Source organism: Ruditapes philippinarum, unplaced genomic scaffold (assembly GCF_026571515.1).
Source record: "Ruditapes philippinarum isolate M1 unplaced genomic scaffold, ASM2657151v2 ctg1073_1_1_1_1, whole genome shotgun sequence".
NCBI classification, from domain to species: domain Eukaryota; kingdom Metazoa; phylum Mollusca; class Bivalvia; order Venerida; family Veneridae; genus Ruditapes; species Ruditapes philippinarum.
Genome location: NW_026862742.1, coordinates 91,233 through 118,329, shown reverse-complemented (window position 1 = coordinate 118,329; position 27,097 = coordinate 91,233). Strand labels below are relative to the sequence as shown.

At 33.5% G+C, this 27,097-nt stretch overlaps 1 protein-coding gene across 1 annotated transcript; it reads left to right on the top strand.

The window, feature by feature from the left end:
* The first annotated feature begins 305 nt into the window (after window positions 1–305).
* LOC132720070 (P-selectin-like) lies at window positions 306–26,771 on the top strand. The gene is made up of 9 exons (XM_060704057.1): window positions 306–439; window positions 5,846–5,983; window positions 8,885–9,091; window positions 9,646–9,861; window positions 13,254–13,451; window positions 19,408–19,620; window positions 20,182–20,391; window positions 20,760–21,386; window positions 24,338–26,771. Exons 2-9 carry the CDS (start codon window positions 5,896–5,898, stop codon window positions 24,421–24,423), a joined length of 1,845 nt encoding a protein of 614 aa, XP_060560040.1. The 5' UTR covers window positions 306–439; window positions 5,846–5,895; the 3' UTR covers window positions 24,424–26,771.
* The last annotated feature ends 326 nt before the right edge of the window (window positions 26,772–27,097 follow it).

Sequence of the window (27,097 nt, the reverse complement as noted above, 5' to 3'; positions counted from 1 at the left end):
AAATAAACTTTAACAATTATGAAATACAAACTTAAAGTACTGAGACAAAGTGAAATCCCCTTTAAGTTTTTTAATTCATTTAATTAAATTTAAGGTATATTTTAGTATATCACAAGCATCAGAATAATCAAGACATTTCACTCCCATTTGGGAGTGAAACGTCTTGGTGTGAACCGTCCTAATAGTAAAACGTCTGTCTACCGATCAAAGGTTATTTCAGTTCCTTTATTCTTGGTCCCGGGTATCGGGATCTTCCCTCAAACCGGATGAATCACGGGTTTAAAAATAAGTACAGAAATTATTCTATTTACATTGACTTGCGCATGCGCAGTTAACGTAGGAAATAAATAGAGACAAAAAGTTGATTATTTACTGAATCAAGCAACAAATGTAATTTTTATGAGCTAAGGGAGTACAACGACAAAGTCCTACAAATGATGTATGCTTATTTCGTTTTTCAACGATAGATTATTTTCATAATTATTTTATTGTTATAGACCTATTGAAAAAATTATATCAACTGCTTGAATAATTTTCATTGTTTGTGAAGTTTACCAAGACCAAGTGTCAAGTAGGGCCTACTTTTGTTGTCAATATTCTGTCTGTATTTTATACAATTTATATGTTTACATCCTCAGGAGTAGTTTGATAGAAAAGGAAGAAAGACAGGTTAGGATTTTCAGTTCTCCATGGGCTTTTAGCACCACGCTCCTGCTGTGCCTTAATCTCAAAGTCAATCTCGCTGCTGTGCCATGTAATTCATCACAGCGCTTGATTTTTCTGATCACTATTTTCAGTGGTTTACAATTTTGTGTAGCGCTTGCAAAATCAGACTCAATGGCTAATTAATAAAAACAGTGATGGTCAATTTTCTTGGCATTTTCCGTTTAAAAATCTGAATTGGGGGGTCTTGACCGATTTCAGGACTTTACACCTCCTGGACGTTTCACCTTTAGTCTTTACACCTCCTGGACGTTTCACCTTTAATCTTTACACCTCCTATTATCACTCACCTGAATTACAATCAATGTGTTGCCAAGAATTACATCCATCACAAGAAACTGCTAAATCATCATCTAACACAAATTCAAAGCAAGAAGCACAAAGATACACACAATCAGACATTGTGAATTAAAGGCATTTGCTTGTTACTCATTTGTTAAATCAAATATGCAGTTATTTTTTGCAATTGTTGGCCTTCGATTTTCTTTAGTCTATTCTATTAAAAAAAGGTACTTTGATCTGACAAATCAATTAAATTTTCACAAATTTGTTACAGAGAACTTTAAGTTACACACTTCTAAAGGTGCCAATTTAGTGATTTATAAACCAGTGTTTATAATGTTTTATTCAAAATTCGTTCACACTTCTAATTGTTCTTTTTTGTTATATAAAAACATACTTTAATTGATCAATATTTTCTATGGTATTTGATTTTTGGATAACAAAAAAAAAAAGAATTAATATATATACATGTAGACTTATAGCTGATAATTCTTTCAGAACTCATACATTGTATTTATAATCATTTTTCCAGGGAAATTTCACTATATTTATGTCAAAAAAATCTTCTCTATATCATGAATGTAATTGTTTGCAAGTATGTGTTGTGTTATATTATATATAATATTATAACCCATAATGGTATTTATTTCATATATTTAATTATAAATTTAAAAAGTGGAGATGAAAAGACCAGGGTTTTGAGGGTGAAACGTCTAGGGGTGAAACATCCAGGAGGTGTAAAGTCCAAACACCTCTTGACCCCCGCTTAGCAGACACGCGAGATTACAACGAAATTCGGCAGCATTCGTTAGAGACACTGGGAGGTTCCTCTGGTGTTGATTTCTGTTTTCGTTTTGGAAAAAAAAAGTTTGAAATATGTTAGTTCTGGCTTCCATAACTTTATATGTCTCTTTTAATTTTTATTTTGATGTTTGGTCTATCAGTACTATAAAACCTGTTTGATGAACTTCATTGAAGTCTCTTTAGCTAGAAATATGTGTGCATTCGATATCCGATATTTAAAAAAATGGAATCAATATCAAAACGGATAACAAAGATCGTTGATACACAGATATCGATTTAATTGATTACACCCCGTACCGGGACGCCAAAATAAGCGTCCCCGAGAGCCTTGATAAGGTGAAGAAAATTGATGCAGGGTTCTCAGGGACGCTGATTTCGGTGTCCGGTACGCATGTTTATTACAGCTGGACGCAAATATTTCAGAGCAAGGATTCCGCGTACGCTTAATTTTGCCTGGGGACACATAAACATTACTGATTGTTTACAACCACGAATACGTCAGCGCGTGTCAGTGTATAGGTAGGCAGTCCTATGCACATCTACCAGTGAAGCGATTAGCCAATCAGCGATAACGCTTTCGATCATTATCACGCAATAGGGATCAGACTAATGTATACATGCGCTTTACATGTAATTACCAGATATAACAAGAGGTGATAATTTTTTATTTTTGATCTACAGTTGATTGGATTTTACCGACAAAAGGATTAACTATTGACTATTTATGCCGCAAGTTTAAAGACTGTTTTCTTAAATTACAAATGAGTGTAATTTTGAACTATTGTCGAATATTTTCGGCATTTTCTAGGCACAATTTTGCTTTAGTTTCATTCTTGCAAAAATGTTCTATAAGAGTATTTAACCGAAAAATTATTCAGAATCTATGTAAATTTATATATTATATTATGCTAATGTAATGAGAAACTAACAAACATTCTTTCATGTAATAAGTTCTTCAGAAAACTTTTGTTAATATTTTTTTCTATAAACATTGGTAAAACCCATACATTTCCATTGTATTTCATATATTTTGTTTGCTATAAATATGTCACATGTTTTATGCAATACTGGTTGGGGAGATAACTTCGGCTGGTTGATAAACTCTGCTTTTTATAATTAAATCGAGTTATCAAAATTTTTTATCTAATCAAGCTCACCATCTCATACTATCACTGGAATTCGACAATATCTGGAAATTTTGTCAAGTTTGGTAAGATATTTAAAAAATAACACACACTTTTACCTGTTTGTTTACAAAACATGCCTATAAAAAGTACGGGAATCCCATTGCTGTGCGCATGTGCAGCAGATGCTCATTTTGAGACCCGCACAGGGGTACTTTTATATATTGATCGACTACCGGTAAAGGTGACAACATTTACGTATACATTTTGTAGATGAAATTCAGACTCACTTTTGTCTTGCTAACTCAGAAAAAAGGCTGATTACACAATTGTAATCTTTAAGTGGATTGAAAGACTGATGTTAAATGCTCCTTTTATAATATTATGTTAATGTGTAAGTTGAATACCACTTAATTAATTTCTTCTTCACTCTGTTAAGCTAAGCAAAAATAAATTTGAATCACTAGTTCTTTTACTACATATTTCGTTATACGTTAATAAATGATAATGCATGTGTTTTTACGTAAAAATGATTTATATGTTACATAGTACGTTGCATATAAATATCGTGTTGTCATAGATATTCATTATACTAACGTAATGCTCAATAATTTTGGTAACAAATATTTTCTATTTGACATAAAAGAACAGCAAAGAAATAATAAAATGTCTAAACATGTTATTTTACGTTTTAACTTACTCATTTAAGAAGAAAAACAAAGAGCCGGAATTATCTACTCGAGCGCGTTAAAAATATCCTTTTTACGTACCTCTTCCAGGGCCTCTCAAAATTACCCGTTATGTTTCTAAATATAACTTTTATGGTGATACCGGAAAATTGAAGAGTTGAAGTTTTTTATGGTGCAATATTCATCAGAATACGTAAATAAATAAATGAAATATGCCCGCAAATCACTGATTTTCGGCCGAGTTTATCTCCCAAACCAGTAAATATTTGAATTATTAAATCTAGAAATTTAAGTTATATTATGCCTAAGAATGCAGGAAACTGAACAACATCCAAATAACTCAGAAACCTTTTTTTATATTTGTTTCTATAAACATTGAAACCTACATCCATTGATTTCTAATTTTTGCCTATAAACACCTGTTTATGCAATACTGGAGGGAGAAAGTCGGCTGGTTTATAATCGCAAAATTGAATCGAGTTACATTTTTTATCTTAATCAATCACTTCAACTATCTTTACAATATCGAATTTTCAATTTGCTAATATTAAAAATAATTTACGTTTGTTTAATGAATCTCCTTGTGCGCATGTGGAAGTCTGTAACACAGGTAGGTAAATTAATATCTTTTTAACTTAGGCTCTCTAAGTAGAAAATGTAACTAGGGTGATAAAAATGAGGTGGGTTTTTATGGTGAATATTTATGTAATAAAAGAAATATGCAATCAATTTTCAAGAAAAACCATAATTTTGAATTAATTGGAATTGTTTTGCGAAATGAGGACAATTTGATCTAACCAAAATACATGGAACGCTTTTTCATTTGAATTATTGGATTCTATAAAAGATCCTCTCAATTTCACTTCAAAACCCTAAAATTTAAATATCCGAGGCCATGAGTTTCAAGAAAATGTGAATAACTTGATTTCCTACAGTTAAATCTTTTTGATTTAAATTTGCCATAAGTGTCATTAGGATAATCATCTGCACACTGTTGGAGTACAATTTTTTATTCATTCGCAACACTGGCCTATATTAAGAGTGGACTTATTTAGCCAGAATAAAAGTTGATTTGGTATAAAAGTGAAAAAAACAAAACGATTTCCAAGAGTTGATACATTATAATTTTATTGTTTCATAATTAATATTAACAACAAAACAATAATTATACTATGTAGTTCAGAGTTTGTTTTGAATAACTATAAACTTTGAAAGTCTATTTTGAGCATAAAATGACTAATCTGTAAACATATTAATTGCGACATGCTTTTGGACTCCAACATTTTCAGGCTTGGGAGTCCATGGACTCCATGTTTAAAAGTCCTAGTGAGAACCCTGTGATGTGTTTGAAAATTATCAATATCCCTTTAATATCTATTGCAAATTGTTCAAAAAAAAATGTTTATAATGAAAATCAATTAAAACAGTCATAGTGGAATCTTCCATTATAAATAGAGATATTTTCTGCGTAAACTTGTGTATTTGCTTTATTTTTTTTATGAAGTTATTCATACAATGATATTTAATTATTTTCTTACAAAGAAATAACTGTTTCATTTCACTTTAATTCAAAAAGGCCAAAAGCATAGAGTTTGTTATTACACTCCTGGCATGAGGTGAATTCCCCAGAGCTATGTACAGAAAGTACCAGAAAATGGCGTTTTGTTAGGTCTTCGAATTGGTGAATTCTCTTGTTTTTCCAGTAACTGGCTATAACTTTGTTATCTATAAATGGATTAACTTCATATTTATACACAAAATCTTTAAGGTGAGGGCTTTTTGTATATCAAACACAAATTGACCATGACTCATGTATACATGACATTGACCTTGAAGGTCAAATTGTGGAATTTTCTCTGATTATTGCTATACATGTAATTGGCTGTAACTTGGGTTTTTAATAAATGGATTATCTTTATACTTGAACAAAATAACCTTTTGGACAAGACCATCTAAAAGGTTGAACTGACCTTGACCTTTAGCTTTAAATGACCTTGACTGTCAAGGTCAAATTCTTGAATTTTGATTAAGTTGTCATAATTTTGTTAGTTACATGTATGTATGGATTTGATTCATGCATGGACAAAACAACACTTCTGACCAAACAGACATGTCCAATAAATTAGTTATGACCTTGACCTCTAAATTGTTTTATGAAAATCTTTTTACTTCCTACATATATAATAATGTTTAATGTTGTGTTGAATTTTATTTTTATTGTAGATGATATGATAATTAGAATAGAAAGGTAACACACCATACATAGAGACAATATGGTTGACATGGCAACTGTAACATGGATAATGCTGGTACTACTTTCTCTGGTGCTGCACACGTTTGCTCAAACTACAGTTGCTAACAGTATGTAGTACCATAATATATTTGCACTTTTATTAGATTTAGATTTTAAGTATCAGAGAAAAAAAAAGAGTAAATTTAAGTGAGGGGTGTTTTTTTTAATAAAAGTGTATTTCCCTGGTCATGGAGGAATAGTGTAAAACTAAGAATAAAAGCAGACTTATGTGTTTATATAATGATGATCATATGGTTTTAATTTTTAGTTTGTCTGTCTCTAAAAAAAGGTGAGGTATTCTGATAGCTGTGTTGTTGTTTTCGTCACACAAACAAATTAATAAAATCCGTTATTCAAACATTCAAGGTGAAGTAGTAAGACAAGGGACATTATTCTTAAAGCTATATTTTTGGATGAACGTTCTTTTCAACTTTAATATTTTGCCGAAATAACCTTATAAGTAGAATAAAATAAAAACTATGAAAGGTGTCAAAATGAAATTTGGAACACATGTTTCTCATGACAAAACACAGTTGTCAGACAAGGGACATTATTCTGAAAGCTATATTTTTGGAATATAATGACCATCACAGTGTCTATTCTAGGAGCAGTCAATGAATTTAAGATTTTGAATTTACTGGCCCAAATTCCAGTTTTGAATTTATTCTACGATATATTTAACTAAATTTTCTTAAAATTTACACTGGCCCAAACTAATTTACACTGGCCATGGGCCCTGGGCCAGTGCTAAATTTAATGACTGTAGGAGGGGGATGGGGTGATTCACTCGTATTTTTTAGAACCCCCCCCCCCCTTCTTTATTTTTTCAGAGGCAGGGTTAAAATTTTACATACTGAAAGAAGGAAAAAGATCAACAAATGAAATAAAATTAAAAATTCTTACTTTTCGATAAAATCCCCCCTGTTTTTCCAATCCTAGAATAGACACTGCTATCATGTCCCTTTAAACCCTGGCATTGTTTGTCATAGTTGCCTGTAATGTAGAATGATTTAAAAACTATGAAAGGTATCAAGATGAAACTTGGTATATTTGTTAATCAAGACATAATTGCAGAGTTGTAAGGCAGTGTGCATTAACTGAAAGAAATATGTTTAGGAGTTATAGTGTTAACACTCTTTTAAGCTCACCTGAGCTTGCTCAGGGTGAGGTTTTTAGGATCGTTTAATGTCGGTTGTCCGTCCACATCTGTTTGTTAACACTCTAGCGTAACATATTTTTACCTCAATCATCATCAAACTTTGTCAGGATGCTTGTTTAGGTAATTGCTCAGATGAGTTTAAACTTGGGTCATCTCAGTTGAAAAACTAGGTCACAGAAGCTAAAAATAGAAAAATCTTGTGGAGACTTAAGTTGCTACTGTTTTTATCCAAATATCCTGGAAATTGGTCTGAAAATTTGTTTTGATGATTTTTAGGGTAAGTTCGAATATGGGTCACCTGGGGTCAAAAACTAGGTCACACTGCCCAAATATGGAAAAAAATCATTATCAAACTTTGTCAGGATGCTCTTCAGGGTGAGTTTGAACATGGGTCATCTTGAATGAATATCTAGGTCACAGGAGCTAAAAATAGAGAAATCTTGTTAACACTCTAGTGGCTACTGTTTTTGATCCAAGTATCCTGGAAATTAGTCTGAAATTTTGTTTTGATGACTTTTAGGTCAAGTTCGAATAATGGTCACCTGGGGTTAAAAACTACATGTAGGTCACACTGCTCAAATAATTATGGAAAAACCTTGTTAACACTCTAGAGGTCACATTTATGAAACTTGGTCAGGATGCTTGTCTAGGTAATTGCTCAGATGAGTTTGATGGGTCAGGCGAGCGATCTAGGGCCTCTTGTTTAAAAAACAAAAATGGCTATTGATAGTCATTGCCCTTTACAATTTCATATGAGAGTTAACATCGCATATGATGCTCTTGTTTTGTATCTTATTATAATCATCACAGTTTCATTGTGTATAACATTGAATATTGATTGTACATTATTTATATATTTTTTATAAATGATTATTAACAAATTATAGAAAGACAAATTGTTAAATATATTAAACCACAAAATATTTTGCATGAGTTAACTTTGTAACAAACAGGATGTTTTCTTTATTCTTTGAATAATTAATTACAGATGTAATATAAAAAAATGAATATTAAACACAAGCTATTAATTTTATGTAAATAAATTGTGAAAAGATTTTATTGCATAATTTAATCTCAATAATATTAATTGTGGAAGATTTGTATGATTTACAAATTTCATCATCTTTGTTTTTTGAAAAACACAGTTTTGTTTTGGAAGTAAATATTATAGGTGATGTTTTTATTTAGCCATTATAAATACTGAACGGCTACCCAGTTTTCAACAATGTATGTGCCAACAATATTAAGGAAATAATAAAAATAGTAACTGAAACTGAATAAACAATGTTTTCCCAAAAATCTCAGAATATTGAGTGTCCATATAGCCTTTGTAGTTTTAGTTCTGAATATTGAAATTAACTTTCAGCAATAGAAATAAGTAAAACAGGTCTTAGCATATATTCTTCTAAATCAAAAAACCATCTTAGAGTTATATTATGTAGAGCTTGTAAACATGGTATTTTGAATAAAAAAAGTGCATAAATATTAAATATAGAAGTAACCAAATTTATGAATACAGAAGTTACCTAAATTATCTTAATGGGATGGAAATTCTTAAACTGTTGGCAAATTTTAGGGGTCCCTGGAAAATGGCTGTCCAGGGACCAAAACTTGTATCATTATCACAGAAAATTTAGTATGGGAAAACCCTGATTGTCAAAGATGCATATTTATTTGAATTTTATTTTTTATGCAAGTGTAGATAGATATACAGAATCTCCAATGAAACTGTGCTTGTAGATTATGACAGAACTAAATGGAAAGTTTGTTTTATTTATAACCAATATATAATATCAATTCTGTCTTTAAGGTTTTGGTACAAACTGTACAGATCCTGAAGATTTTCATAATGGAATCTGGATGGAGAAAAGCAGTCCAAAGACAATACTGTTTAGATGTCATAATGGCTATGAGTTGAAAGGGCCGGATAAATGGATATGTTTAAGTAACGGCACATGGAACCATCCCCAGATGCCTACATGTCAGCTTACAGGTGTAGAGGTTAAACCAGCTTTTGGTATGTGTTATGTGTGCTATTTCAAAATGTAAATAATGCATAGGTTTCTTTTTCAAAATAAGAATAACATGAAGAAAATCTTTCTTTGTATGAATGTACAAGACTGTTAAGGTCACATAAATGGTGGAGGATTAGCTCAAGATATACCTCTGTGCACTAAGTTGCTCAGACATGCATCATTCATCGGGGATCTCAAAATGAAAAGTTTATACATGTATTAACAAGAAAAGGTGCCTCACATGAAACATTTCAGTGCTTTTCTAATCTTGCCCTTTAAACACAAGATGTTGAGGTGTTAGTAAATCAATGTCAGAACCTGTCAACCACACCACTTAGCGGACAGTGCACACCATGATCAGACTGATCTCTATCTGGAGAAATATTTTATAAAATCTTAAGAAACAGTAAAATTTTGCTGTTTTCATAATTGCAAAATTATATACATGTATCAGTGTAGTGTCTAGGAGAGCTAATATTTGATGATCAATATGCTTGTTATGAATTCTCAGACGTATTATAGTTTTAATAACATCAAATCATTTTCTTATTTACAGAAACTGTGACATGTGAGAAACCATATGTAATCAACGGTAACATAAAGTATGCATTCAATTCTCAATTCACACCAGGGGATTCTATTCTAGTTCAATGTAATGATGAATATGCAATGAAAGTTGACAGTACTTTAGTGAAAAATCTCAACTTATACTGTAGTCAGGATGGGAAGTGGGCTACCAGTGATGGTTGGATAATTAATCCTCAATGCTCAGGTTTGTTATATCACACAGTGATTTTTCTCACTTAATTGGGAAGAGGTCTTAGCCACTTGATTTTGGGAAAAATTGTTGCTACAATTTGGGAAGTAAAAAGGCAGGTTTAAGTTCAGATTTTTAGGAAAACTGCATGATTTTAAAGAAAATTTCAATTAGGAAGAGGCCTTTATCACACACCCGTGTTGATTTTGCGACTCTGTAAATATGGTATTGCACGGCCGTGCATATATTTTGATGTGACGTCATTAGGGTTATACAAACATAGTGTTAAGACGCGCTAAACGTTAGCGTTATACTATATGCGCGTCAATGAAAAATGACTCTTATTGCACTTTAAACTGTCTTTAATTTTGGTATGTGATAAATAGAATATTAAATTTGTGTAAGTTCATTTCTGAATGTATTGCACTCGTTGAATAAAATAATATTATGCTCGCCAGAGGCTCGCATAATATAATTTTATTCAACTCGTGCAATAAATTCAGTATTGAACTTACACTCATTCAATATCCTCTATTTATCGGAGTCTGTTATATAAGCAGGAAAATCACTGTCATGCTATGAATAATAACTGATGATAGTGTTAATATTTGCTGAATCTACCCTTGCAATCAATGTAGACCAAAATCAGCTGGAATATTTAGCACGGTAATGGATGTTGATGACAGACCCTTGCTATATGTTCAGGGCTAAGCCATCTTGCTCATTCTTGCTGTCTAATCAAATTCATTGTAATTTGTTCCCTATTGCTTGTTGATTGAAAGTAAATGTTAGTTTTAATGAACTCGTTCTTGGACTCTATTCATATCTTAGTTTTTCTTTGCTTTCATTGTGTCTTGTAGAGTTTGATGTAAATTGAACATAAAAATTAAGGTAATAAGAAAATTATGTTTATTAACAAAAGTAAAGTTCGTTATAAAAAATAAAAATGCAATTCATGCAGTTGAAACAAATTGAGATAATGTTTTTAGGTTAAAACCAAATTTAAGAAATGTAATTTTATGTTTTTAGCTCACCTGTCACAAAGTGACAGGGTGAGCTTTTGTGATCGCTTTTCGTCCGGCGTCCGTCCGTCCGTCGTCCGTCCGTAAACTTTTGCTTTAAATGACATCTCCTCATAAACCACTGAGCCAATTTCATCCAAACTTCACAGGAATGTTCCTTTGGTGGTCACCTTTAAAAATTGTTCAAAGAATTTAATTCCATGCAGAACTCTGGTTGCCATGGCAACAGAAAGAAAAATCTTTAAATATCTTCTTTTAAACAACCCTAAGAGCTAGAGCTTAGATATTTGGCATGAAACATCTTCTAGTGAGTGTCTACCAAGTTTGTTCAAATAAAAGCCCTGGGGTCAAAGTTGGCCCCGCCCCGGGGGGTCATTGATTTTCCCTATATGCATATAGTAAAAATTTAAAAAATCTTCTTTTAAAGAACCCAAAGAGCTAGAGCTAAGATATTTGGCATGAAACATCTTCTAGTGAGTGTCTACCAAGTTTGTTCAAATAAAAGCCCTGGGGTCAAAATTGGCCCAGCCCCGGGGGGGTCATCGATTTTCCCTATATGCATAGAGTAAAAACTTAAAATCTTCTTTTAAAGAACCCAAAGAGCTAGAGCTAAGATATTTGGCATGAAACATCTTCTAGTGAGTGTCTACCAAGTTTGTTCAAATAAAAGCCCTTGGGTCAAAATTGGCCCCGCCCCGGGGGGTCATTGATTTTCCCTATATGCATATAGTAAAAACTTAAAAAATCTTCTTTTAAAGAACCGTAAGAGCTAGAGCTTAGATATTAAGCATGAAACATCTTCTAGTGAATGTCTACCAAGTTTGTTCCAATAAAAGCCCTGTGGTCAAAGTTGGCCCCACCCCGGGGGGTCATTGATTTTCCCTATATGCATATAGAAAAAACTTAAAAATCTTCTTTTAAAGAACCCAAAGAGCTAAAGCTAAGATATTAAGCATGAAACATCTTCTAGTGAGTGTCAACCAAGTTTGTTCAAATTAAAGCCCTGGGGTCAAAATTGGCCCCATTCCGGGGGGTCATTGATTTTCCCTATATGCATATAGTAAAAACTTAAAAAATCTTCTTTTAAAGAACCATAAGAGCTAGAGCTTAGATATTTGGCATGAAACATCTTCTAGTGAATGTCTACCAAGTTTGTTCAAATAAAAGCCCTGGGGTCAAAATTGACCCCGCCCCAGGGGGTCATAGATTTTCCCTATATGCATATAGTAAAAATTTAAAAAATCTTCTTTTAAAGAACCCAAAGAGCTAGAGCTAAGATATTTAGCATGAAACATCTTCTAATGAGTGTCTACCAAGTTTGTTCAAATAAAAGCCCTGGGGTCAAAATTGGCCCCGCCTCAGGGGGTCATTGATTTTCCCTATATGCATATAGTAAAAACTTAAAAAATCTTCTTTTAAAGAACTCAAAGAGCTAGAGCTAAGATATTTAGCATGAAACATCTTCTAATGAATGTCTACCAAGTTTGTTCAAATAAAAGCCCTGGGGTCAAAATTGACCCCGCCCCAGGGGGTCATAGATTTTCCCTATATGCATATAGTAAAAATTTAAAAAATCTTCTTTTAAAGAACCCAAAGAGCTAGAGCTAAGATATTTAGCATGAAACATCTTCTAATGAGTGTCTACCAAGTTTGTTCAAATAAAAGCCCTGGGGTCAAAATTGGCCCCGCCCCAGGGGGTCATTGATTTTCCCTATATGCATATAGTAAAAACTTAAAAAATCTTCTTTTAAAGAACTCAAAGAGCTAGAGCTAAGATATTTAGCATGAAACATGTTCTAATGGGTGTCTACCAAGTATGTTCAAATAAAAGCCCTGGGTCAAAACTGGCCCAGCCCGGGGGGGGGGGGGGGGTCATTGATTTTCCTTATATGTGTATAGCAAAAAACTTAAAAATCTTTTTTGAAAAAAAACCCAAATAGCTAGAGTTTAGATATTAAGCATGAAACATCTTTAAGTAAATATCTATAAAGTTTGTTCAAATAAAAGCCCGGGGGTCAAAACTGGCCCTGCCCCAGGGGTGTCATTGTTTTTAACTATATGTGTATAGTAAAAAGTTTAAAAATCTTCTTTTAAAAAACCCAATGAGCTAGAACTTAGATGTTTAGCATGAAACATCTTCTTATGGGTGTCTACCAAGTCTGTTCAAATAAACAAATAAAAGCCCTTGGGTAAAAATTGGCCGGGGGGGGGGGGGGCTATATACAGGTGAGCGACCTCAGGGCCATCATGGCCCTCTTGTTTTATTCTTTTTGTTTAAGAAATAATATATTGTGTGTAGTAGGTCTTGTTGTAAAACTTTAAACATTAACATCTTTGAATATTTTCTATTTTATTATCAATAAAGACTTTGTTCTGTGTATATAGTAAGCCTATGTGGTAGTCCACCAGATGTTCCACACAGCAGTAGAGGAGAATCATTTGATGAATCGCAGGCTAAAATGCAGGTTGTTGAAGGACAGGGGATATATTACACATGTAATTCGGGCTATACTATGGTGGATAGTACTGCAAATCATTTAGTCTGCATAAATGGAGAATGGCAGGGAAACTTGCCAACATGTAGTGAGTATTCTGTAATGAACTTTATTTTTATGGAAATGTATGCCACATGGTTAGTGAACCTTTTCCCTCATATAGACATGTTTTGACGGCTGTTTGACCCCCCCCCCCCCCCCCCCCCCCCCCTTTCTGAGACCTCAAACAGTGAAAAAATGCCCTATTTAGGCCCAAGACATCGATTTTCGCTTGAGAAATGTTGTCAAAAAAAATGACCACTTTTTCGGCGCGGTCCCCTTCTGTTTGCAGGGTTTGAAGGGTGTGGTAGTCCCCCTCATCGCCATGAAAATTTTGGACATGTGACAGGCTAAAAATGGCCTCGCGTCGATCGTAAGGTAACATGTAACCAACGCTGAAAAGCCTTTAACTCTATCTCAATGCATTGAGAAGTTGCAGCACTTTGAAATCAGTTTTGATGGAAAAATTTTCGCAATTTTGAGACTTCCCCTGTTGCCATGTTAAAAGGAAATTTAAAACTGAGCATGCTGTTACAGAGGTTATGGTTCAGTCAGCATTTGTGCCAAGTTTCATCAGTATTGAAGCATTGAAGCAATGTTTTATAGCAGTTTGAACTTGTAACAGGAGGCTTTTCAATAAAAACGGCCATTTTTAGCTCACCTGTGAGCTTTTGTGATCGCTTTTAGTCTGGCGTCCGTCCGGTGTCCGTAAACTTTTACTTTAAATGACATCTCCTCATAAGCCGCTGAGCCAATTTCATCCAAACTTCACAGGAATGTTCCTTTGGTGGTCACCTTTAAAAATTGTTCAAAGAATTTAATTCCATGCAGAACTCTAGTTGCCATGGCAATCGAAATAGAAATAGAAAAAACTTAAAATATCTTCTTTTAAAAAACCCAAAGAGGTAGAGCTTAGATATTTGGCATGAAACATCTTCTAGTTAGTGTCTATCAAGTTTGTTCAAATAAAAGCCCTGGGGTCAAAATTGGCCCCGCCCCAGGGGGTCATTGATTTTCCCTTAAACTTAAAAAAACTTCTTTTAGAGAACCCAAAGAGCTAGAGCTAAGATACTTAGCATGAAAGATGTTCTAATGGGTGTCTACCAAATTTGTTCAAATAAAAGCCCTTGGGTTAAAATTGGCCCTGTCCCGGGGGTCATTGATTTTCCTTATATGTGTATTGCAAAAGCTTTTTAAAAAAATCTTCTTTGAAAAAACCCAAATAGCTAGAGTTTAGATATTAAGCATGAAACACCTTCTAGTGAGTGTCTTCAAAGTTTGTTCAAATAAAAGCCCTGGGGTCAAAACTGGCCGCGCCCTAGGGATGTCATTGCTTTTAACTATATGTGTATAGTAAAAACTTAAAAATCTTCTTTTTAAAAACTCAACGAGCTAGACCTTAGATATTTAGCATGAAACATCTTCTAATGGGTGTCTACCAATTTTGTTCAAATAAAAGCCCTGGGGTTTAAACTGGCCTCGCTCTGTGGGCCTATATACAGGTGAGCGACTTCAGGGCCATCATGGCCCTCTTGTTCACAATAAGCTCATGTGGTAAAAGGTTAAAGGGCATTTTATAATGAAAACTTCAGTTTTTGAGCCATATTTTACAGTTGATCAATGAGATAATTATGAAACTTTGTATGAATATATATATTAATTAGGAAATGATGCTCATAACTATTCACAAAATCTGATGGTGCACTATTAAGTTATGGCCATTAGAAATTTGAGAGGAAAATTTTCTCAATACTGATGTGACACGTTTTGATCAATCGAATGTGCAAGAAAACAGAAAATAATTAAATGTCATCCATTTGTGTTTTTGTGTTATGAGCCTTTATAACTTTTGAATAGCCATTTCTTAGAATAAGCTCTGTCCAGAGCAAAATGTTTGACTGCTATGTTAGTTATATGCATGTAGTATATATATAGTCTAATAAATTGAAAAGAATGTATTTATCAGTGAATTTAAAATGCCATCATTATATCCCTTTGATATTTTAGGATGGACCATTTGTAAAGCAAAATTTTTGTTCAGTCATATCTTAGTATAGAAGAACACAGCAAAGTTACTCCCCTTTTATAACACCCATCATTAGGGGTAATGCGGTAATTTCGCAATGAGCGTTCTAATGAGAGCCTTGTTAGAACGCGGTTTTGAGACATTGGACCCCAACATGAGCATTATAATGTGTCTGTAGTGAACTATCATATGCCATCATTTTTAGTCCACTTGAGTTTTTTTTACACAAATGAATAAGCTAGAAGATATAAAATCATTTTAAAAATGTATGTATACTATATGAGCTGTAAAGTTTTAGATCTCTGTATCCTTATTAAGTGATTTCATGTAAATGTTTTAAGACCATAGCATTACCTGATCTAATTGGATTCAATGAATTGGATATTTTAGCACAATTTTTTCATGCTTCACAACAGTTGAATACTGTAATTTTTAATTAGAATGAACAAGTAACATCTTAATAGGTTGTCCTTTACTGTAAGAGCTATTTAAACTGTCCATTTTTAGCTCACCTGTCAAAGTGACAGGGTGAGCTTTTGTGATCGCTTTTCGTCCGGCGTCCGTCCGTCCGTCGTTGTCCGTCCGTAAACTTTTACTTTAAATGACATCTCCTCATAAACCACTGAGCCAATTTCATCCAAACTTCACAGGAATGTTCCTTTGGTGGTCACCTTTAAAAATTGTTTAATTCCATGCAGAACTCTGGTTGCCATGGCAACCGAAAGAAAAAACTTTAAATATCTTCTTTTAAGAAACCATAAGAGCTAGAGCTTAGATATTTGGCATGAAACATCTTCTAGTGAGTGTCTACCAAGTTTGTTCAAATAAAAGCCCTGGGGTCAAATTGGCTCCGCCCGGGGGGGGGGTGTCATTGATTTTCCCTATATGCATATAGTAAAAACTTAAAAAATCTTCTTTTAAAGAACTCAAAGAGCTATGGCTAAGATATTGAGCATCAAACATGTTCTAATAGGTTTCTTCCAAGTTTGTTCAAATAAAAGCCCTGGGGTCAAAATTGACCCCGCCCCAGGGGGTCATTGATTTTCCCTATATGCATATAGTAAAAACTTAAAAAATCTTCTTTTAAAGAACTCAAAGAGCTATTGCTAAGATATTGAGCATCAAACATGTTCTTATAGGTGTCTACCAAGTTTGTTCAAATAAAAGCCCTGGGGTCAAAATTGACCCCGCCCCAGGGGGTCATTGATTTTCCCTATATGCATATAGTAAAAACTTAAAAAATCTTCTTTTAAAGAACCAAAAGAGTTAGAGCTAAGATATTTAGCATGAAACATGTTCTAATTAGTGTCTACCAAGTTTGTTCAAATATAAGTCCTGGGGTCAAAATTGGCCCCGCCCCGGGGGGTCATTGATTTTCCCTATATGCATATTGTAAAAACTTAAAAAATCTTCTTTTAAAGAACTCAAAGAGCTATGGCTAAGATATTGAGCATCAAACATGTTCTAATAGGTTTCTACCAAGTTTGTTCAAATAAAAGCCCTGGGGTCAAAATTGGCCCCGCCCCAGGGGGTCATTGATTTTCCCTATATGCATATAGTAAAAACTTAAAAAATCTTCTTTTAAAGAACCAAAAGAGTTAGAGCTAAGATATTTAGCATGAAACATGTTCTAATTAGTGTCTACCAAGTTTGTTCAAATAAAAGCCCTGGGGTCAAAATTGGCCCCGCCCCGGGGGGTCATTGATTTTCCCTATATGCATATTGTAAAAACTTAAAAAATCTTCTTTTAAAGAACCCAAAGAGCTAGAGCTAAGATATTGAGCATCAAACATGTTCTAATAGGTGTCTACCAAGTTTGTTCAAATAAAAGCCCTGGGGTCAAAATTGGCCCCGCCCCAGGGGGGTCATTGATTTTCCCTATATGCATATAGTAAAACCTTAAAAAATCTTCTTTTAAAGAACCAAAAGAGTTAGAGCTAAGATATTTAGCATAAAACATGTTCTAATTAGTGTCTACCAAGTTTGTTCAAATAAAAGCCCTGGGGTCAAATTTGGCCCCGCCCCGGGGGGTCATTGATTTTCCCTATATGCATATTGTAAAAACTTAAAAAATCTTCTTTTAAAGAACTCAAAGAGCTATGGCTAAGATATTGAGCATCAAACATGTTCTAATAGGTGTCTACCTAGTTTGTTCAAATAAAAGCCCTGGGGTCAAAATTTTCTTTAATGTGTATAGCAAAAACTTAAAATCTTCTTTGAAAAAAACCAAATAGCTAGAGTTAAGATATTATGCAAGAAACATCTTTTAGTAAGTGTCTCCAAAGTTTGTTCAAATAAAAGCCCTGGGGTCAAAACTATATGTGTATAGTAAAAACTTTAAAAAAATCTTCTTTTAAAAAGCCCAATGAGCTAGAGCTTAGATGTTTAGCATGAAACATCTTCTTACGGGTGTCTACCAAGTTTGTGCAAATAAAAGCCCTTGGGTTAAATTGGCCCTGCAACGATGGGGGGGGGGGGGCCTATATACAGGTGAGCGACCTCAGGGCCATCATGGCCCTCTTGTTACATGTATGGGCTTTTTAGTCCCCTACCGGTTTACCGGAGGGGACTTTAGGTTTACCCTCCGTCCGTCTGTCTGTCTGTCTGTCTGTCCGTCTGTCTGTCTGTCAGTCCGTCCGTCCACAAAACTGGATCCCGCGATAACTTGAAAAGTACTGAAAATATTTTTATGAAACTTGATATATTGATAGATGGCAGTATGTAGATTATGCACGTCTTTTTCTTTTCTTCCTATGTTGAAAATTCTGGTTGCTATGGCAACACATAGTCTTAAAATATGGCAAATTTTACACATAAACTGGATCCAGTGATAACACAAAAAGGACTGGAAATATTTTTATGAAACTTGAAATATGGGTAGATGGCAGTCTGGAGATTATGCACGTCTTTTTCTTTTCTTCCTATGTTGAAAATTCTGGTTGCTATGGCAACAAAAAGACTGAAAATATGCCAAATTTTACACATAAACTGGATCCTGTGTTCGCAAAAAGTAATAGAAATATTTTTATGAAACTTGTAATATGGGTAGATGGCAGTCTGGAGATTATGCACGTTTTTTTCTTTTCTTCCTATGCTGAAAATTCTGGTTGCTATGGCAATACATAGACTGAAAATATGGCAAATTTTACACTTACACTGAATCCAGTGATAACTCAAAAAGTACTGGAAATATTTTTATGAAACTTGATATATGGGTAGATGGCAGTCTTGAGATTATGCATGTCTTATCTGTTCTCCCTATTTTGAAAAAATATTGGTTGCCTTGGCAACAAATAGGCTTAAAACATGGCAAATATAACATTGTTTGTGATAAGTCAAAAAGAGCTGAAATTTTTTTATGAAATTGCATCTTTAATTCAAGAGTTATCTCCTCTTTAAGCATTTTGCTTTTAAAAATGTTATATTTTGGTAACAGGGATGTTTCAAATATTAACTTTAGAGTGTCCTTCAGTCCGTCTGTCTGTCTGTTCATAAAAACTGTTTCCTGTGATCACTTTTAAAGAACTTTTCCAACAAATTTACTTAAAATATAGAAAAATTGAAACATTAGTGAATGGCCATTGGCCCTTCAGAATGTTGATGGGGTTCTAACCGGTAGGGGACTTATGGATTGCTTGCAATACTAATATAATTGCTTGTTGTCATTATAGGAAAAGATACAAAATTCATTTTCTTTCTTACTTTCAGATATCTAATACAATGTGCTAAGAAACTTTAATTAAGTGATTATTATCATTTGGAAAGAAATACTAATCAACAAATTTACTTCTTTTTATATACATTGTATGTGGCTTAACAATATAAGTTGAAATACAAAGTAACTTCATGTAATGTAAAACAAGGGACTGATTAAATGTGTTTTTTTTTTCATGCAAAACAACCATTAGCAATTGCAATATGAAATGAACTTTAAAATTGTTAACAAATGCAGTAACTATTGTTTTTATTCATTTTACAGTATCACTTGAAAAGTGTCCAGAACCAGATGATATAAGTCATGGAGGTTTTAAAGTAGATGGTGTTGATTTCAATGATCTTACTCATTTTAAGTTGAGCACTATTGTACATTACACATGTAGTGAAGGTTATAAAATGATCGGTCCTTCCAGTATTGAGTGTTTAGAGGGGGCTAGGTGGTCCCATCATCCCCCACAATGCGTTCCCCTACAAGGTTTGTACTAAATATTTTCTTTCTTCATGTTTAAATTAATGTTTTCTGTCTTCATGTCTTAATTTATGTTTTACTTTCTGTATGTCTGAATTTATGTTTACTTTGTTACTTTTCATTCAGTTATCATGATGTTTATATAAAAAGTATATACATGGCTGCTGTCAATTTATGAAGTGAAATTATTTCATTTTGTTACCAAAGTTTTCTTTATTATAAAAGTATAAAATAAAAATTCTTGACAGGTTATATTGCCATATATAAACTGTTGTTTGCAGTAAAACCCTTACCCAGCAGCTCAGGTTATATATGCAAACAACCGATTATAAAGCGCTATATTACTTGTCAAAATCATTATGACTGATTGCCTAGAAAGCAGATTCAAATTTGATACATAAGGAAATAACTTTACAATCAAGCTGTTATAACTATATAAAACTTCATCTGAATATATCTTACTTGCTCTGATTATTTACTGAACTCAACAGTATGACAATAAAGATATGTTTTACGTATAAAGAATACATTTGTATGTCATTTAATGCATTGAATGTTTGTTTTTAGAGGAAAGCAAGTATTGTCGAAGCATCAAAGCTATTAACAATGGGCGTTGCTTCTGTGAGTCAAAGAGTGATTTGCAGTACTGTGAACCGTTCTTCCCAGGTATGCATGTAGAATGTGTCTGTAAAGAGGGATACAAGCTTATAGGTCAGTCTATTGTTACATGTAAATCTGATGGACACTGGGACTATTCAATGCCATCTTGTGTTCAAGGTAAGCTCTATATAATAATGTTTTGTGTTTTTCTATTATTGTTATGCAGTTGTTGAATGTGAATTTCTGACGAAGGTCAAGTATTGATGTCTCATTAGACAAGATTCATATGTAAGAAAGATTTTTATTTTGGTATTAAAAGCAGGTCAGTTTTATCTATTATGTATATATGCAGGTGGAAATTGGTAGAAATCAAAGAATATTAACAAATTGTGTTCATTTATTTAACAAAAACAACATTAGGCCAATATGAAACAATATCTGGGTTGGCATTACTATCAAGCTCTTCAATTATTATTTATGGTATTCAGTATAGCCATTGTTCAGAGATTAATATTTTTTATGTTTGTCTATATTATTTGAAACAGATATGGAAATCAACGATAACAAATCCAATGGTTCTGGAGGTAGTCAATCACACATGAGTACTTTAGCCATTGTTGTTGCCACAGCTTGCAGTGTTCTTGGTGTTCTACTTTTGATTATGGTGATAATGGTGTTCAGGCGTAGAAAACCCCACCCACCTCGATTATGCCGACCGTCCTCTGTTCCCCCACCGTATTCTCGTGTTCATAGCAATTCACTGGATGAGCAAGATCGTATGTTACTCATCGGCTATGATAACGCCCAAGTAGCTTTACCATCATATGAAGAGGCTGTCAGGGGAAATAACCAGCATAATCTTGGACAGCAGAGGTCAGGACAAGTTGGAGAATATCGCCCATTACCAAGCATTCCAACTAATTTTCGTGCAGGACAAATGCACAGTGGTGAAGCATCTAGTAGACATTCTATAATAACCACAAGTACAATGAATAGAGATGGTATATCAGAAGTGTTTGGTTCTATTGACACTGTGAACGTGAGCATGAGTGATGCATCAACGGCTGTAACTATAGAAACCTGTGATAGTGCATCATCGCATCATTCCAATGTGTCACGACGGGCAACTGCAGGCAGTATCAACTCATCTAATAATAGTTTAGTAACTGAAGGTATGCTTAAAATGTTTAAGGGTTGTCCCAAAATATCGTAGACAAAGTCTGTTACTCAATCAATGATAAAACAAAAGAGTCGTCAAGCTAGGGAAAAGTCAATACACCTTTTATGTGTGTCTATGCGAAATAAAATCAAAATACCTCCAAAAATGACCAAGTTATTAAAATTTAAAGAATGCTACATATACATACCTGGCGCAATCCGTCATAAACGTCATGACGTTACAAGATTTTAAAAAAATGTTTTTTTCAAAGTATTCTCCGTGTTTCTCGATCCACTGTCGGTGTCGGGCGACCCATTTATCATAACCATTTTCAAAATAGTCCTATTTTAATGTTCTCAACACTCGTCGAGTTTCCTTGCTTAGTACCCTGAAATTTTCGAACCTCAGGGTGACCTCGTAATTGTGATTTCACATAAGGAAACACTGCAAACTCTAAGGGCGTATGGAAGTCTCTAAAATCCTATCACATTAAGTTCAAGCTGTGTCTCCTGAGATCTACGGCAAGGTGCATTATCTTGATAAAATATAATGTTCTCCATGTTGTCAGTTAATGCTGGACGCTTCTTGAACTGAACACAGTATTCAATGACATCGCGCTGCGCCACATTTTCATCTGACGTCGCCATTTAGGGAATTTTCAAAATAGCATTGCTGTTACATATTATGCCAGAGATTTTTTCAAAGTAGCATTACATAAACGTCTGTTGGTGATATGGCGTAAAAATTAATGACGTCGTTCCACAGGAATGTATTTCCCATAATTATTATTATGCTGGAAGTTAAAGGCATGTTTTTAAGAAGCATGCTCTCAACACTGACTAATATTTTATCGTGCTCCGGGTATGTTGTACTGTTTAATATAAAACCCTGATAAAAAGCGTTACCTTATATATTGGCTATTTACTTTAAGAAGGTAAATTAACAAATGACCAAGGAAGATATCTGGTAAATTTTATTAAGTTATGACGTCAGGTTGAAGAGAAAATAATGTAGTCTACGACATTTTGGGACAACCCTCGTATATCTACATTGTTCCTGTTAGATACAGCACTTCTTCATAAATAACTATCCTAGCATCAAATTAAAAAAGAAGTTTAATTTTTATTCTAAGATTTGAAAAATTATATTAAAATTTGCAAAGTTAATATCATATGATAGGCAGTTATTTAAACACTACATTATAATTGGAGAAAGTGAACCCTTAAAAACCTTTTCTGTGCAGTTTTTTTAGCTCACCTGACCACGAAGTGGTCAAGGTGAGGTATAGTGATGGGGCTATGTCCGGCGTGCGTCGTCGTGCGTCGTCAACAATTGGGTTGTTAACAGTCTAGCAGTCACAGTTTTGATTGGATCATCATCAAACTTTGTCAGAATGTTTGTCTCAATGAAATACAGATCGAGTTCGAAGATGGGTTATCTCGGGTCAAAAACTAGGTCACAGGAGCTAAAAATAGAAAAAGCTTGTTAACACTCTAGAGGCTGCAGTTTTCATCCAAATATTCTGGAAATTTGTCAGGAAGGTTGTTTTAATGATATCTAGGTCAAGTTTGAAGATGGGTCATCTCCGGTCAAAAACTAGGTCACAGGAGCTAAAAATAGAAAAAGCTTGTTAACACTCTAGAGGCTGCAGTTTTCATCCAAATATTCTGGAAATTTGTCAGGAAGGTTGTTTTGATGATATCTAGGTCAAGTTTGAAGATGGGTCATCTCCGGTCAAAAACTAGGTCACAGGAGCTAAAAATAGAAAAAGCTTGTTAACACTCTAGTGGCTGCAGTTTTGATCCAAATATTCTGGAAATTTGTCAGGAAGGTTGTTTAGATGATATCTAAGTTAAGTTCGAAGATGGGTCATCTCCGGTCAAAAACTAGGTCACAGGAGCTAAAAATAGAAAAAGCTTGTTAACACTCTAGTGGCTGCAGTTTTCATCCAAATATTCTGGAAATTTGTCAGGAAGGTTGTTTTGATGATATCTAAGTCAAGTTTGAAGATGGGTCATGTCCGGTCAAAAACTAGGTCACAGGAGCTAAAAATAGAAAAAGCTTGTTAACACTCTAGTGGCTGCAGTTTTGATTCAAATATTCTGGAAATTTGTCAGGAAGGTTGTTTTGATGATTTCTGGGTCAAGTTCGAAGATGGGTCATCTCAGGTCAAAAACTAGGTCACAGGAGCTAAAAATAGAAAAAGCTTGTTTACACTCTAGTGGCTGCAGTTTTGATTGAAATATTCTGGAAATTTGTCAGGAAGGTTGTTTTGATGATTTCTGGGTCAAGTGCTAAGATTGGTCATGTCTGGTCAAAAACTAGGTCACAGGAGTTAAAAATAGAAAAATCTTTTTAACACTCTAGTGGCTGCAGTTTTGATCCAAATGTCCTGGAAATTGGTCAGGAAGGTTGTTTTGAGGTCAAGTTTGAATATGGGTCGTGTCCGGTCAAAAATTAGGTCACATTGCCCAAATATGGAAAAATCTTTATAACACACTAGAGGTCACATGTTTGACTCAGTTGTCATCAAACTTGGCCATGATGCTTGTTTAAGACATTGCTTGGATGCGGTTGTGTCAGGTGAGCGATCCAGGGCCATCATGGCCAACTTGTTTTGTAAAACATGACTTCCTAATATGTAAGTTTAGATCCTGCAAAAATGACTTAGTGAAAAATATCATTTTTTTCTGTCACAATTTAACTTTAGGTCATTGATTTTGCAAGTTCACACAAAAATGTTTTATTCTTGAATAAATATTTAAGGGACTGAATTCGAAATAAAAACTCACAACATGCAGTATGTAATTTAAATTGTAAAATCTGATTAATATTGTCTGTATACTTGCCAATATTTGCTGTGCTAAAATGTAAATAAAACTTTAATGGACGTTTGGCATTTTAAATGTTTAGATGGTTATACTTATTTTTAAATATTCATCAGTGGTCCTTTTGTTGTTTCAGACGTCCCATTGTTGGAAAGTAACCAAAGAAATGATGATATAGATTCTGTAGAAGATGGTGAAGTACAAGATAAACCTGATAATTGATGATAAACATGTTAGATAAACCATAGATGATTAACAGATAAGACTTCTTTGTTATAATAGTGCTGTTATATAAAAGTTGGATGGAACTATACTTTATAAACCAGACATGACCTGCTGACATGTCAAGACTACTTCATGGAGGATAAACCATAAATGATAAACATGTGTACTAAGTTTATCATTCAACATGTAGTGCTGATAGACTGTGAGAGAATGAACATTGGAGTCAATTTATAGATTAAATAGTGTATGGTATAAGCAAAACTCATTTTGCTTGGAAGGTTAACTTTCTTTCAACTTTTAAACAAGATATGATAAACAGACCTGGAAGGCACTTTACTTGGTGATAAACACATACTGGTTAAATTGTCAAGTGTCCAAGGGTTATTATATTGTGCAATGACAAACTAAACAGCTGATTCTAAACATTACACTCAAAGTACTGCTTTAATGTGCTAAATTAATCAAATTATACATGTATATGATATATAGATGTGATAAACCTTCAATAAAGTGATAAACATGTGATCTAGAATAAGAGGGTACCCTCTATAATGGCAAAAGATACACCAAATATTTAGTTGATAAAAATGCTGAATCATGAAAATATTTTTAATTGATAAACTTGAAAAACATACTGATAGTGTTGGAAAAAAGCTATGCTATGAATTATAATGGACAGTTTAATTTACTATGTTCTGACACCAGACACCAAAGAATTTAAAAGAAAAGGAAAGAAATGTAGTGTTAATATTTTATATGATTAATATCTGTTCACATTGTATGAGAATGTCCTATAAATTAAGATAAATTTATACTGTAATAATACACCATTAGGATGACGGTTCATATAAATTTTTGTATATATTTATATTGGTCAACTTGTAGCTGTTCCATCATTTCATTCCATAGTGCTGACAGGCTTTTACATGTATGAGTATATAGAGTGTTTTTTAATCCCATACCTACTGTGAAACTAAATTGTGATGCTTGGAATCTGGGACTGTTCAGACTTTAGTTATTGAATTACAATATCAAAATGATAAATTGAACGACAATTCTATATAAAGTTTGACCAGACTTCCTGGATATAGAGACAGGCTTTATGCTTGTGGCATAATCAAGCTTAGCATAGTCATTATACTTCAGTGGTAAAACTTTATATGTACACCCACCCTCCCACCAATGTATGATTTATACCATGAAAAAAATCGTTCAGATAGGTTTTTGAAATAATAGCACTTTTTTCATTGAATTTGTAAAAGCTTGTATGTCAAAGAAAAGTAAGAAAGGAAGTAATTGTAGCTAAATGATATTGCAAAACTTCAGATATAGGGCATTTGTAGTATATAGGTTAGTGCACCTTTTTGGTAGTTATTGGAAGTAAAGAATTTTTTTTTTTAATTTTTGGCCAGATTATATTATGAAAACGTAAACTGTCTAAATGAAGCAACTACATTCAATTTTTCAAGATAGAAATTGAAAATTAAAAGTCAGACAACTTTTCTCTTCTTTTTTTTTTTTTTTGTGAAAAGCGTTTCAAGTTGAATGGAAGTTGTGTCCCTTTGACTTTGAATGAGATGTTAAATGTTGAATATAAGTCTAAATATTGAAACAATATTGTTGATGTTTTGAATCATTGTTTAATAGATTTACATTTCTTTATATAATCATCCCATCAAGTGTCCAGGGCACTTAACAAAGTTACAGAAAAATGGGGCACTAAAAGTGGTACTTATACATGTATCAAGCCTAAAAACATTTCAAGAAGCCAGACATCCATAAATTGTAAGCTAAAAATCATATTTTTTCTAGGGGGTAGTAAAAATCTGAACATGCCATAAACAAAATGATAAACTTTCAAGATTGAATTAAATTTGTTTACGAATTACTTGTTGTCTCATATTTTGATATAAGTGACTGTTCTTTTGCCGAATAAAAACAGTTTACGGGGCAGTTACAAGGCCATTGGCGGTACATGATACAAATACATTATATGCTCACTTTTCATCTGCTGTACTTTGGTCAGATTTTGTTTAATTTATTAGTATGAATGTATACTTGTAATTATGTTTAATCTGAAAATGACAACAGGATAAAATTGGTAACATGTTTTTTGGGGTATGTTTAGCATTGATTTAAGAAAATAAAAGATAAGTAAGTCTTATATTCTCTGAAGCTTTTCTCTTCTTCAATTAATTGTCATTATGATGTAGTATTTGCTATGATTGGATGTGATTATATTGTTTGGTGTTTTAAGACAATTTTTTAAAATTGTGATACGATTATTTTTTTGTAACTTTCTTTCATTATAAATTCTTTGAAGTGATTTTTAAAAAAAAAAAATTTTGAAGTATCGTAATTGAAGTGCAAAAGTTTTATGTTTAGTGATGCACCTATAGTTTTGTATTTTTGATCCGTTATAAAATAAGAATCATATTATTAATTACCTGTTGTAAACTGATTTTGCAGTATACCATGTAGGTGCTGCCACCTTTAAAGAAATGAGCCGTGTCATGACAAAACCAACATAATGGGTTTGCGACCAGCATGGATCCAGACCAGCCTGCGCATCCGCGCAGTCTGATCAAGATCCATGTTGTTCGCTATCAGTTTATTTACTTGTTATAGGGTCTGTAAGCGAACAGCATGGATCCTGATCAGACTGCGCGGA